This window comes from Marmota flaviventris, chromosome 2, assembly GCF_047511675.1.
Source record: "Marmota flaviventris isolate mMarFla1 chromosome 2, mMarFla1.hap1, whole genome shotgun sequence".
Classification (NCBI taxonomy): Eukaryota; Metazoa; Chordata; class Mammalia; order Rodentia; family Sciuridae; genus Marmota; species Marmota flaviventris.
Window position 1 is genome coordinate 121,732,166 of NC_092499.1, and position 15,301 is coordinate 121,747,466.

At 35.7% G+C, this 15,301-nt stretch overlaps 1 protein-coding gene across 6 annotated transcripts in view; it reads left to right on the forward strand.

The window, feature by feature from the left end:
- The window catches only part of Scaper (S-phase cyclin A associated protein in the ER), a 454,707-nt gene that overhangs the window by 386,820 nt on the left and 52,586 nt on the right, over positions 1 to 15,301 (forward strand). For all 6 annotated transcript variants that reach the window (XM_027925223.2, XM_071608497.1, XM_071608494.1 and 3 more), the window contains 2 exons: positions 1,772 to 2,004; positions 13,955 to 14,110. In XM_027925223.2, the coding sequence (XP_027781024.2) occupies positions 1,772 to 2,004; positions 13,955 to 14,110 (389 nt within the window). The remainder of the gene's footprint in view (positions 1 to 1,771; positions 2,005 to 13,954; positions 14,111 to 15,301) is intronic.

The window sequence follows — 15,301 nt, forward strand, 5'->3', positions numbered from 1 at the left end:
AATGTTAATGACAATGATACACAACTAGGAAACTCAACATAGAAAAGATAAAAAGTTCTCAGTGAAGCCAAAAATTTGAATAATGTTTTAATCTGGTTTTTCGCCACTGTGACCAAAAGAACAATTTTAGAGGAGGAGAAGTTTATTTGGTACTCACAGTTACAAAGATCTCAGTCCACAGACAGTTGACTCCGTTGCTGTATGCTCCAGATGAGGCAAAACATCAGGGCAGAAGGGCATGGAGGAGAAAAGCAGCTCAGAACATGACAATCAGGAAGGAGGGAGAGGGCTCCCCTCATCACAGACAAAATATAAACCCCAAAGGCATGCTCCCCAGTGACTCCCCTTCTCTGACCATACTGTGCCTGCCCTAGTTACCACCCTGTTAATCCCTATCCGGCTCTCTCCTAATCATTTCACCTCTAAACTTTCTTGCATTGTCTCACACATGAGCTTTTGGGGGACACCTAATATATAAGCCATAACAGATAAAAAAGTAACTATTGACATCATTTATTAAGTAGGTTGCTCTAAATATTTACATAGTCATAATGGAAAAAAACAATATTACTATGCAGTCAGTCGTGCTGTGTGCCAAATGCTTTTATTCTCTTCCTTTTTCCAAGTACAGAATGATATTTCCTGGCTCCTTTGTGATTGGGTTTGACTCTGTGACTAGTTCTGACCAATAAGTTGCTAGTGTTTATAAAGATCCTCTTTTGGAGTCAAGCGATTGATTATTCCTTTATCTTTGATAGAACTGGTAAAGAATACAACAAAGGTGACTAGTTCTGACCAATAAGTTGCTTGTGTTTATAAAGATCCTCTTTTGGAGTCAAGTGATTGATTATTCCTTTATCTTTGATAGAACTGGTAGAGAATACAGCAAAGGGGCTGGGATTGTGGCTCAGTGGTAGAGCGCTTGGCTAGCACATGCAAGGCCCTGGGTTTGATCCTCAGCATCACATAAAAATAAATAAATAAAAATAAAGGTATTGTGTCCAACTACAACTAAAAAATAAAAAAAAAAAATTAAAAAGAATAAAGCAAAGGCCAGTTGCTGCTAAGTGTGTTGTGGTATATAATAGTTTACTAAATTTATTTCAATTCTTACTTGAACTTCATAGTAGTTCTGGGAAGTAGAGACATATAGAAGGCAAGAACTTAGATCCTATAGGTGCAGAGCCAAAATTCAAGCCTTCATTCTGGCTCCAAGTCAACTTTTAATAACTGTGTTACTTCCCGTAAACTATTGTACACAACAGAGTGTGAACCCCATGTACTAGGGAAAACTAACTTTTCCATTTGGTAATAAATGCAAATTTTACCCTAATAGATTAATTTAGTTTAGATATTTTAAAAATTCACTCCAAAAAGAAACAAAATTGTCAGTCTGTTAATTGCTTTGTTTTCTGAATTAATGTAAAATTTTAATGTAGTTCACAATTTACTTTGTGCCTATGCATATACTAAGCATTTTATGTTCATTAGCTCATTTAATCCTCACAAAAATCTATAACATAGGTACTGTCAATATCCCTGTTTTACAGATGAGAAATACTAACCTGCCCAAGGTCACCCAGCTAATGAATGCAAAGCTGAGATTTGAACTGGCAATCTAACTTCAAAGCCAACACTCTTGAACATTTTAGAGTGTCTCCTGTAGAATTTCAAAATTATGATTCTAGAAATGTTCTTAATCATCTCTGCCCATTTTTGGTGGTTTTATTGAAACCCATGTACTGTTCTTTTTTTTTTTTTTTTCTTCTAGGTTTATGTTCCAGATGAAAATAATGCTATTTTGGGAAGAAATACAAATAAACAAGTTTTTGAAGGCTTGACAACTGGACTTCTCAAAGTCACTGCTGTGGTTTTTGGCTGCCTGATTGCCAATCGACCAGATGGAAACAGCCGTCCAGCCACACCAAAAATATCAACACAGGAAATGAAAAACAAATCCTCACAAGTTGATGCTTTTAACAGTCGAGTTCAAGACCTTATCAGGTAAAATTCCTATATTTCTTAAAGCTTTATTCTGTTTTTTAAAAAATCATATTAAAATAACTTAAACCTTAGGGCCCACATGATGACAGAAATATACCACATTTTATATAGAGAAGGAAAATCCTCTTAATAGAGCTTGCCGCCATTTTTGATATTTAGATATGCAATATTAGTGTATATAGTGTCAGAGCCTTTACAGTGGTATATTTTTTTTTCGTGGTGCTGGGGATTGAACCAGGGCCTTGTGCGTGCAAGGCAAGCACTCTATCAACTGAGCTATATAGAAGCCCTACAGTGTTCTTGATATTAACTTTTTCTGACTGAAAAAAGTCTGAGAATTCCGCTCGGTTCATCTCTGGTTGTGAATTTGTTACCATTTTTGGAGCACCCATTACATGTAAGGTAATGTATTAGAGCCTGTGCAGCACTGTTAAATGTAGGATTTCTAATTTAGACTTTGTAAATGAGGAAATTGCTCAAAAAGGTTTAAGTGCTTTGGCCAAGGTTATGCAATAAATAAGCTAAAAAGTAGTAGGAAAACTGAGACTGGCACTCACATCTAGCTGGACTCCCAGCATCTGTATGCTTTCCAGTAAGTACACAAATGTGACAATTTCTGACACCTGTTCAAGGTCAGCCTTGCTTCCTTCCAAGGTCTCATTTTCTCCAGGGAAATTTACTCCTACTTTGGCATTTGAACTCTTTTTTCCTTAGTGAATCTTGAAACAGGTAGGACATTTAATTTCCCAGTAGGGTTCCATCTGGTGTTAATCAGTTACCTGTTCCACGAGTCAGCGACTCTGCTGTGGTCTGCAATGATCTCTGGCTCCCCAAATCCCTGCAATTTGTTGCTCTCTGAAGCTTATGGTAGGTTAATAGGAGAAAGAGAATGCCTTCCTCTGCATTTACTTCTTTCACAGTTCATAAATTTCCCTGACTTCTTGTAGTGCTTTCTTGGAAACAGTTGTTTCATTCAGTATCTTCCTTACCCTTGATTACTTTGTTCACTTATCCCTTCCATCTGCCTGCCCTCTTTCCCCAAGCATATTTATTGCTGGAGAGCACCAGGCCCTTTGGGTCCACAACCATTTATCTTACAGCACTTGACTTTTACCCTCTCTGCCCTTTATCTCAGTTGCTTGATCCCATTCAATTTCCCCATGTCCTCTTGGTCTTTGTAGAACTTAGCCCACTCTGTTGATGAATACCATTCTGTCCCAGCATTCTCCCTTGGGCTACCATGTGATGCAGCAGCCCTGCGTTCTTGTCATCCAGACAACTTAGCCACATGCCTCAGCTGTGATGAGGCAGAAGGCCACAAGCTAATGCATCAGTGCAATTCCAGTGGGCCCTCTGGGAGAAAATATATACATTTTCACATATCTAATAGTTAGCAAATCCTTCTTAAAGGAGGGAAGGCATTATGGAAAAAATCAGTAGTGGTATTCTATCAGCCAAATAAATTGTGTGTCTTTTAAAGGTTGATTTTCAATCATAACCCTATGCTGGTCCTTCTCTGATTTGAACCACTTTGGATGAAAATTGTTTTCCTACAGTTAATGCATTGTTAGTTAACTTAATGATGCCTATGTGTAGAACCCCAGCCATATCTCTGATTCTGCCTAGTGTAGCACAGAGAGCATAGATAAATTTATAAGTACTGAATTTTCTGTATTAAATCCATCTCTTACCTCCCCAAATATGAACTGACAAGAAACCTCAGTACACTCAAAGCTACATCCTGGACATTTTTGCCAGTTGTGAAGTTGAGTCATTAGGTTCCTGCCCCATCTTTGAAGCTGGCTATAGCATGTACTGCTGAGTAGAGCTAGAGCAGAGCTGGAGGAGACTTTGACATACATCTCTTCCTTCTCCTCATCTGGCATTTAAGGGGCAAGGATGTATGTTTTTCAGTGTTTAAATATTCTATATTTTATTATGAAATATATCAATGTACATAAAAAGAATAATAGATACATGTGTATCCACAATTAACTGATAACATTTTTCTTTATTTTAGACTTTGATTTTTATATTATTATTTAGAATCCAAATATAGATGCAGCTGCCTCTGCATCTCCATCCTTTTTCCCTTACTCTGTCCCAAGAGTTAAATCACTATGTTGGGGTTTATGTATTTCATTTCCGTGGGGGGGGGGGTGTGGGGGTGTGTGGGGGGGGGTGTACACTCGTGTATCCATAAAGAGCATATTCTACTTTCTATTTTCATGATTTTTTAAAATTTACATATATGCTGTGTACTGTTTTGTCAATTACTGATTTAATGCTGTTAAACATAACATGTTGAAATATTTTTTCAGCTTTATGTTGATTCATATAAATCTGGTTAATGCATTTTAACTGCTCTACAATTCTATTCTGTTCTGTGAAAAAATTTCTAACTTGTTTATCCATTTCCAAGAGTTTCTTACTTTTCACTATATCAAGTAATGATGTAGACATCTTTATAGAAATTTACTTTGTATTTATTTGAGAGTTTCTTAAGGATAAATACCTAAAGGAGGAATTTATGGGTGACATGACAAGTGCATGTTTAACTTCACCTGGTAACACAGAATTGTTTTCCAAAGTACGAATATTAGCTCCCATCACCCAAAACTAAGAGTTCCCATTTCTCCATATCTTTGCCAGTGCTTTGCAGTGGTATTTGGTTGTTGTTTTCATTTAAATTGTGTTTATTACTACTAGTGAGACTGAATGTTGTTTATCAAATATTGGTCAACCAGAATTCAGTTACAGAAAACAGAAACTATTATAGCAATATTTATTTATTTATGATACTGGGGATTAAATGCAGGGGTACTCTACTTCTGAGCTACATCCCCAGCATTTTTTTAAAAAATTTTGAAACAGTGTCTTGCTAAGTGCCCAGGCTAGCAGTTAACTTGGAATCCTTCTGCCTCATCCTCCTGAGTTGCTGGGATTATAGACGTGTATCACGTAAGTGACTATTATGGCAATTTTAAGCAGAAATGGATTTAATACAGAAAATTCAGTACTTATAAATTTATCTATGCTCATTTTCCAGGAATTACTCCCAGAACAATTCTGCAAAACTAAAGGGGTATTATATCTATCAAAATCAAGAGTTACTATGTATTTTATAATCAAGAACTATGCTGAACCAGTGGAACTATTCAGTTCAATAGCTCACTGCCTTAACATAGCAAGAAGCTACCACTACCCATGCTTCAACAGTGTGCCCATCTTGTCTCTCAGCCTCCAAGATATTTCCATAGACAAACAAAATGACTTTATGAACACACTTTGCAAATGAAAAAATACACAAGAGTAGTCACTAGTTCATTTTTACTTTCTAAATTTAGCTTTTAAAACCAGACATGGTGGCACACACCTGTAATCCCATTGACTTGGCAGGCTGAGGCAGGAGGATCACAGGTTCGAGGTCAGCCTAGACAACTTAATGAGCCCTTGTCTCAAAATTTAAAAAAATAAAAAGGACTGGGGTTATAGCTTAGTGGTAGAGCATCCCTGGGTTCAATCCCTAGTACCAAAAAAATAAATAAATTTAAAGTTTAAATGAGCATAATACAGCTAATGGCTACTATACTAGAATATAGTTCTTTATTCTTTATTTTTCTAGTTCTAGCAGTTACTAAAAGAGGAGTGTTAAAATCTTCAACTCTGATAAAAGATTAAATTTGTTTCATGCATCTTGAAACTCTGTTATTAGATATGTTTTAGTACTATTAATGTCTTACAGATGGAATAGCCCTCTTAACATTATTTTTATCTATTTGTGTTAAATACTCCTTGTTTTGGAATCTAATTGTTTAATATTAATATGCCTCAGCCAACTTCTTATGTGTATTGTTTAGTCTGTTTTGTTACATCTTTGTTTTTTTTTTCTTTAAACACTTTAAGATGCCATTTTATTCTCCTGACTTCCATCATTTCTTATGAAAAACCAGCTTTTATTCATATCATTTTTCCCCTGTAAGTTACATGTCTTTTTTCTCTCCAACTTTCAATTATTTTTTTTCTTTTTCCTTGAGTTTCAGGAGTTTGGCAGTGGTTTGCTTAGATGTAGTTTCCTTTAGGCTTATTCTGATTGAGGTTGGATAAGCATCCTGAATCTATAAGTTGTTACTTTTCCACCAAAATAGAAGTCTGTTTTAAAATACCTTTTCACAAAGAAAAGTTAAGGTCCAGATGCTTTACTTGTAAATTCTCTGAAACATCTAAGAGAGAAGTAATACCAGTCATACATACAGTCTTTCAGAGGAAACGAGGAAATACTTGCCACTTTATTTTTAATGCCAGTATAACTTAATCTGACCAAAATATTCCAAAAAAGATAATTACACATTAATATTCCTTGTGACCATAAATGTAGAAATCCTTAACAAAACTTTATAACAATTAAATCCAGCAAGATATTAGAGGATAATCCATCGTGACCGAGACTGATTCTATGACTGCAAAGTTAGTCTCACCACTCAGAAATTACCATATTAATAACCAAAAACCATATCCTTCTTAAATTAACATTGCAAGCTACATTTTCATGGATAATAGCAAAAGACAGAAAGCTTCTGGGTCAAAGACAGAAAATAATTATTAACAAACAGCAAGCAGTTTGAGCTATTCTCACCCATAAATCTCACAGGAATAATAGAGGGTGGACCCAGATGAATGTTGCACATACAGTGGGTTTGCATCATAGCTGAGAAATCTCACAAGCTTAGGAAGTCCCAGTCTTTTATAATAGACCTGCTGAACCTTCACCTGGAGAGGGACATTGTCTTTATTACACTGGACAACAAGCAAACCTACCCTTTAAAAGCTATAAAGGAAGAATGTTTCACATCTCTGTCTTCTAAGGCCTTTCCTTTTATAGATATTTATCAGAAAAGATTGTATAGCACAAAAGCTGTCACTTCATCTTTTCATAAGGCATGCAGAAATCAGAAACCCATGAGGAATTATTTCCTGACACTGACCCGCCCTGCAAAAAAAAAAAAAAAAAAAGACATTATATAATCAGTAGATGCAGCAAAAGTATTTTACAGAATACAACACATTCATGTTATTTAAAACATGTGCATACACACAGAAAATTGGGAAATGACAAGAAAATCTACAGTACTTTATGATTCACAAGAACTATTCATTTTCACCATTTATATGTAGCATTGTTGCTGAAAATGCTAGCTAGTTCAGTAAGGGGAAATTTTTAAAAGGCATAAAGTTTGTAAAAAAATAAAATAAAACTTGTTATTTGTAGTGTCATGTTACATATTGTAGAAAAACAATGTACTCTGCCAAGAAAAATAAAAATAATTGAAACTATAATGAGGTTTCAGCAAGGTTGGAGAATATAAATAAAACTTGTACAGTAGTCAGTTGTGTTGCTATGTATAGCATCAAATAGTTAGAAATTAAAACTTGGACTGGGGATTTAGCTTAGTGATAGAGTGCTTACCTGGCATGCATAAAGCCCTAGGTTTGATCAATACCACTGCCAAAGAATAAAATAAAATTGAAAAAATAATGCCATTAATAAAAACCATCCAAAAATATCAGATACCTCCAAATAAATCTCATGATAGAGTTGCAACACCTCTATGAAGCATGACTGATAAAATTAAAGAAGACCTAATAAATGGAGAATATATATCATATCCATGGGTCAGAAGACTCAATATTATTAAAACACTATGTCTTCCCAAGTTGATTTACAGATTTAATGCAGTACTAATCAAAATCCTTAGTAGGCTCTGATAGAAATTTATAAGTCAGTTCTAGAATTTATATGGAAATGCCAAAGATCTAGAATACCCAGAACCATTGTGAAAAAGAATAAGGTCAGAGAATTTGCCAGATTTTAAGACTATAGTGTAAAGATAGCCTCCAAAATAGGTTTTTTTAAAAAAGCTCACAGACCTCACAAAGTCCAAAGTTTGTGAGGTTTTTGGTTTGGTTTGGTTCTGGTTCTAAGACTGGTATTGGAAACCCACTTAAGCCGTTTTCATCTTAAGACTAGATTGTTGTAGCTTAGTATGGTCATTATTAGTCTCAGAAATAATTTTACATCCTTGTTTAAAAATTTAAACTTTAGTAAGGAACCCCCCCCAAAAAAATATCCCACAAAAAACAACATGTTTACTGGAAAGAAGACTCTTACCAGGGGTTAGTAGATCTTAGAATGTTTCAACTCTCCTGCTTGGGCTAGTGTTTTGCCCTTCTTTGAACCTCAGTTCTTTCTCTATCAGATGGAAATAGTAATATAATCCTCAGATAGTGAATTTGGTTTTCTTATACCCTGCTTTATTCAAAGTTTTAAAAATATAATGTAGCTACCCATATCAAGAAGCCTAAAAATTTGTGTACCTCTTTAATTCAGTAACTCTAGTTTTGGAAAGTAATCTGAAATCTGGCAAAGATTTGTGCACAAAATATTAATCACAACCTGGTTCAAAATAGTGAATTTTAAAAACAACCAAAAAGTTCCAAAAAATTCCATTTCACTATATTCAATCATTAAAATTATGTTTGTGACCTCTGGAATCTAGATCATTTAACAGGAAAGACTCAGTTGAAAAAAACATGTTATATGATACCATAAGCATATACTCAGCAAAATTCAGTTTGTGCCAGAGTATATAGAATAAACAATCAGGATTCATCAACAAATAAATTTCATAAGAGGGTTAAAAAGAGAAAGAGATGGAGAGGTAACCAATAGATTAAAGAGACTTAAGACATATTAATTAGTCATAATGCATAATTCTCATTATTTTTTAATTTAAAAAATAATAACGTCGGGCTGGGGATGTGGCTCAAGCAGTAACGCGTTCACCTGGCATGCGCGCGGCACTGAGTTCGATCCTCAGCACCACATAAAAATAAAATAAAGATGTTGTGTCCACTGAAAACTGAAAAATAAATATTAAAAAATTCTCTCTCTCTCTCAAAAAAATAAAATAAAATAATAATAATAATAACGTGAATCAAGTTATACTATTTGCTCTTGAACAAGAATTACAGAAACTAGGGGCTGAGGCTGTAGGTCAGTGGTAGATCACTTGCCTAGCACAGGTGAGGTACTGGGTTTGATCCCCAGCACCATATAAAAATAAAATACAGATATTGTGTCCACCTACAACTAAAAAATAAATGCTTAAAAAAGATATTGTGTTCATCTAAAAGTAAAAAATATATTTAAAAAATAATTATAGAAACTATGTTTTTTAAAAAAAAACTATTTCTCTCACCTGTAAAAGAAAACAAAAAGTATATAACCTTAATTGTGAGAAAAAACAAATACAAGCTGGGAACATTCTTCAAAACAACTTGCTGGTATTCTTCAAAAATATCAATATTATGAGAGAAAAAGAATGAAAAACTGTTTCAAATTAAAGATCTCATAGTAAATTCTACACGTAATCCTGACAGAGTCATAGACAAGGAAAATGAAATCTGTGAAGGACATAACTGCAATAATTATTCAAATGGCAATATTAACTATAGATTAGATAATAGCATTTTTTTTCATGGTACCTATACTGTGACTATGTAGGGGAAAAATTGGAGCTCGATGCCAGCACTCCAAGTATTGTATTAGAGCTTTGTCTATTAACTCTACTGTGTCTACTTGGCTTCATTTTATAAGCAGATATTCTCCATATAACAAATAAGTTGGCTACCAGCAACCCCCAGACTCATGTCTCTTGGTTTAGATAATCCCAGCAAAAAGATATTCTTTTTATTTTAATTTTTATTGTTGGTTGTTCAAAACATTACATAGTTCTTGATATATCATATTTCACACTTTGATTCAAGAGGGTTATGAACTCCCCTTTTTACCCCGTATACAGATTGCAGAATCACATCAGTTACACATCCATTGATTTACATATTGCCATACTAGTGTCTGTTGTATTCTGCTGCCTTTCCTATCCTCTACTATCCCCCCTCCCCTCCCCTCCCCTCTTCTCTCTCTACCCCCTCTACTGTCATTCATTTCTCCCCCTTGTATTATTTTCCCCTTTCCCCTCACTTCCTCTTGTATGAAATTTTGTATAACCCTGAGGGTCTCCTTCCATTTCCATGCAATTTCCCTTCTCTCTCCCTTTCCCTCCCACCTCTCATCCCAGTTTAATGTTAATCTTCTTCTCATGCTCTTCGTCCCTACTCTGTTCTTAGTTACTCTCCTTATATCAAAGAAGACATTTGGCATTTGTTTTTTAGGGATTGGCTAGCTTCACTTAGCATAATCTGCTCTAATGCCATCCAAGTGATGCATGATTTTTCCTTCCTTCTTTTATCGTTGATTTTCAGTTTCATTCCATTATGATCAGATAAGATGCATGGTATTATCTCTACTCCTTTATATTGTCTAAGAGTTGCCCTGTGACATAATATATGATCTATTTTTGAGAAGGATCCATGTGCTGCTGAGAAAAAAGTGTAACTGCTTGATATTGGGTGGTATATTCTATATATGTCAATTAAGTCTAGGTTATTAATTGTGTTATTGAGTTCTATAGTTTCCTTATTCAACTTTTGTTTGGAAGATCTGTCCAGTGGTGAGAGAGGTGTGTTGAAGTCTCCCATGATTATTGTATGGTGGTCTATTAGACTCTTGAACTTGAGAAGAGTTTGTTTGATGAACATAGCTGCACCATTGTTTGGGGCATATATATTTATGATTGTTATGTCTTGTTGGTGTATGGTTCCCTTGAGCAGTATGTAGTGTCCCTCTTTATCCCTTTTGATTAACTTTGGCTTAAAATCTATTTTATTTGATATGAGTATGGATACTCCTGCTTGTTTCCGAAGTCCATATGAGTGATATGATTTTTCCCAACCTTTCACCTTCAGCCTATGTATGTCTTTTCCTATCAAATGCGTCTCCTGTAGGCAGCATATTGTTGGGTCTTGTTTTGTGATCCATTCTACTAGCCTGTGTCTCTTGATTGGTGAGTTTAAGCCATTAACATTTAGGGTTATTATTGAGATATGGGTTGTTCTTCCAGCCATATTTGTTTATTTATGTTACTAAACATGGTTTGTTTTCCACTTTGATTATTTTCCCCCCTTTAGTGTCCTACCTCCCACTGTTGGTTTTCATTGTCATTTTCCATTTCCTCTTCCTGTAATGTTTTGCCAAGGATGTTTTGAAGAGATGGTTTTCTAGCTGCAAATTCTTTTAACTTTTGTTTATCGTGGAAGGTTTTAATTTCATCTTCCATCCTGAAGCTTAATTTCGCTGGAAACACAATTCTTGGTTGGAACCCATTTTCTTTCAGTGTTTGAAATATGTTATTCCAGGATCTTCTAGCTTTCAGAGTCTGTGTTGAAAGATCAGCTGTTATCCTGATTGGCTTACCCCTAAATGTGATCTGCTTCCTTTCTCTTGTAGCTTTTAAAATTCTCTCCTTATTCTGTATGTTGGGCATCTTCATTATAATGTGTCTAGGTGTGGGTCTCTTATGATTTTGCACATTCGGTGTCCTGTAGGCTTCTAGGATTTGGGGTTCTGTCTCATTCTTGAAGTCTGGGAAGTTTTCTCGTATTATTTCATTGAATAGATTGCTCATTCCTTTGGTTTGAAACTCTGTTCCTTCCTGTATCCCAATGACTCTTAAATTTGGTCTCTTGATGTTATCCCATATTTCTTGGATGTTCTGCTCATGGTTTCTTAACAGTCTTGCTGAGCTGTCTATGTTCTTTTCAAGTTGAAATACTTTATCTTCATTGTCTGATGTTCTGTCTTCTAAGTGTTCTACTCTGCTGGTAGTATTCTCAATTGAGTTTTTAAGTTGGCTTATTGCTTCCTGCATTTCTAGGATTTCTGTTTGTTTGTTTTTTATAACCTCTATTTCCCTGTATAGTTGATCTTTTGCTTCTTGGATTTGTTTATGTAATTCATTGTTGAAGTGATCTTTCATTGTCTGATTTTGCTGTCTGATGTCTTCCTTGAGACTCCAGATCATCCGAAGCATGTATATCCTGAATTCTTTATCTGACATTCCATCAGCTGCAGCTATTACCTCTTCTAACGTTGAGTTGACCTGCAATGCTTGTGGTCCTTTCTTTCCTTGTCTCTTCATACTGTTCTCGTTCCTTTCTACTTGGTGAAACTGTTGTGCTATTGAATTTTCCCCCTATATATTTATATTGGTCTTGTATAGTTGCAAAGTCTCCCTCGCAGGCGCGGGCGGCGGCTCTGCCCCTCCTCCAATTGGGGTGACGTGTCTACCACGCCGACAGGCCGCTGGGCCTGTTCCACCGGTCGGTCACAGGTCTCCAAATTCATTTCCTGGCTTTCAGGATGCTTAGTGTTCCCCTATAGATTTTTTTTTCAGCTCCAGTGTAGCACAGAAACCTCTCCTGCAGCCTCCTCCGCCTGTAATAACCAGAAAGAGATTCTTGATATGGTCATGTATTAATCCTCCTCAGGTCATGTGCCCATCCTGAAACTACTCATTAAGACACAGGTGTTAAGTAGTTTGGCTATCCTGGAGCACATGCTCGCTCCTGCTGTCAGCAACTCAGAATGTGCTAAGCAAACAGAAACCAAAGCTCTCATATTCTGCTCCCTCGTGGAGTTCCTGGGAAAATTCACTGGAATGATAAATGTAAAATACTTTTTAAATTAAAAAGTTCTGTGCAGGGCTGGGGCTGTAGCTCAGTGGTAGAGTGCCTGCCTTGCACAGATGAGACACTGGGTTCAATCCTCAGGACCACATAAAAATAAATAAAGATATTGTGTCCATCTACAATTAAACAAAAAATTTAAAAAAAGTTTTGTTCAAAGGTAAGAGCCATTTCTAAAAGCTCATTTCATTAATTTAAACTATAATAAGATTCTCAATGTGTGTGTGTGTGTGTGTATATAAATCAGCTTCCTTCACTAGAATAGGACTTGTGATCATCATTTTATTCTTCCCAATTTTAAAACTTTAGAGGAAGTTCAGTAGCCCAGGTGGATATATTTCCTAATGTAAAAGGAGAAAGGGGACATTATTTTGCACCTTCTAAATAGTGAACTTGGAGGAGACCACCGACATTAATTATTCATCAAATTCTTCCTTTTACAAAAAGATGTGTTGGCAAATGAATAGTAATGGGAAGCAAATTGTATTTGTAAGCAGAGATATCGATTCCTTTGCACATAATGCTGAGGGTTAACATGCTGATTTTCGGAACTACTTTATTTCAGTCCTATCCTTTTCATACATGTAAATGCAGTAGCACAGAATCTTTATAAAATCTTTAAATGAAGATTGTTTATATACAAGGCCATTTATAGTTTCAAAATATTCCTTTCAATGATTCCTGCTTCATAGACAAATAGAAGAGCCACTATTATCAGTCCAGTTTAATAAACAGCTTTACAAAAATAGAGCTGTTTATTAAACTAAAAAAGTGAAAGTGACGACTTTCATGTTTTGTCAAACCTCAGGACTGGTACTTTTCAGAATATAAAACAATTAGGCTCTCAATGCTTGTTATGCTTTGAATGGTGATGAGATTTTATAAAATGGAGAACCAATAGTTGGAATTAGAATTTTAAGTTGTAACAAGAGTATCTTGGTCACATCATCATAGCTTCTAAATCCTTGCATTTGCTGAATTTGGCTTTTAAAAGTACTATGGAATAAATTGCTTTACCTATTGTTGGACTGTTTAGATCAGGAAGAATGATTGGATAATCAGTTTAATCATTTTTGTTTAAAGATAACAATTACAATAACCAAAAGAGAAAAAGATTATTGACATAGCTGACTATTTAGGATGAAATCTAAGAAAATTGATACTGGAAGTACTTTACTCAAACCAAGACTGTGTGTGCTTTTTTGAACAGTCCAAATCTGTATATGATAAGATTTATCATGGAAAGTCAAGATGTTTCTGGCCTATGCAAATTGATAACATCCATTTTCTCCCCTACATCTAGCTATGTGGTAAACATGGGTCTGATTGACAAATTGTGTGGCTGCTTCCTCTCCGTGCAAGGCCCAGTAGATGAAAATCCCAAGATGGCCACTTTTCTGCAGCATGCTGCGGGACTCTTACATGGAATATGTAAGCTGTGCTTTGCTGTCACTGGAAGGTAAGACTCAATTTTTGGACCATCTCTTCAATTTTTTCCCATCTTTGGGTCATTTCATAGGTATATACATAGGTATATATATAGGTATCATTTGGTATCCTTTCCTTCTTGTCTTTTCTTTGTCATTGGTCTTCTTTTTTTTATGTTTAAGAAGTTGACATTTATTAAAAGTTTGAGGAGGGCTGGGGTTGTGGTTCAGTGGTAGAACACTTGCCTAGCACATGTGAGGCACTGGTTTTGCCTGCTTCTCAGCACCATAAATTAATAAATAGATAGATAGATAGATAGATAGTCCATCAACAACTAAAAAAAATGTAAAAGTTAAAGGAAATTCTCCACCCCTGATTAAGTAAAAATATAAAAAAAAAATTCCATGTTACTGATTTGACTAAATAATATTGGTTTTCCATGTTGAGATATATATTTCAGTTCTCATCTTTTCAGGCCTTAGGCTCCTGCCAGAGTTTGTTTTTCTTGTTGATATTATAAATTTGACTATCAAGCTGGGTGTGGTGTTGCATACTCGTAATCCCAGTGGCTTAGGAAGCTAATGCAGGAGTATTGCAAGTTTAAAGCCAGCCTCAGCAACCTAGTGAGGTCCTAAGTAACTTAGCAAGACCCTATCTCAAAATAAAATATAAAAAGAGTAGATGGATGTAGGGGCTGGGGCTGGGGCTCAGAGGTAGAGCACTTGCCTAGCATATGTAAGGCACTGATTCAATCCTCAGCACCACATAAAAATGAAATAAAGATATTGTGTCCACCTACAACCAAAACATAAATTAAAAATCAAGATAGGGGATGTGGCTCCGTGGTTAAGTGCCTCTGGATTCAGTCCCCTTAAAGAGTCTTAAGATTTCATCCAGTCCTTCCACTGAGATCCAGAGGAATCAAGTGATTCTCCTTGAGTCCATGAGTCAGACCCTCAGCACAGCATAACACAACCTCAGTGCTTGTGTTCACCATTCACCTGCTTTTAATTATAGCTTCCTAGATTTATTTATTTTCCTTTTTGTTCCTTCTTCCAAAGTACTTCCATAAATAAAGGAAGGGAGCCCTCTACAAACAGTAGCCCCCTGAAGTTATGAAGCCATAACCCTGGGCATGGTTAAAGTCATTGTGCCAGAGACTACTACTGGTCTGATTGGCTATTTAGACCATCCCACCCAATCCCACCCTGTGGATTGTCCC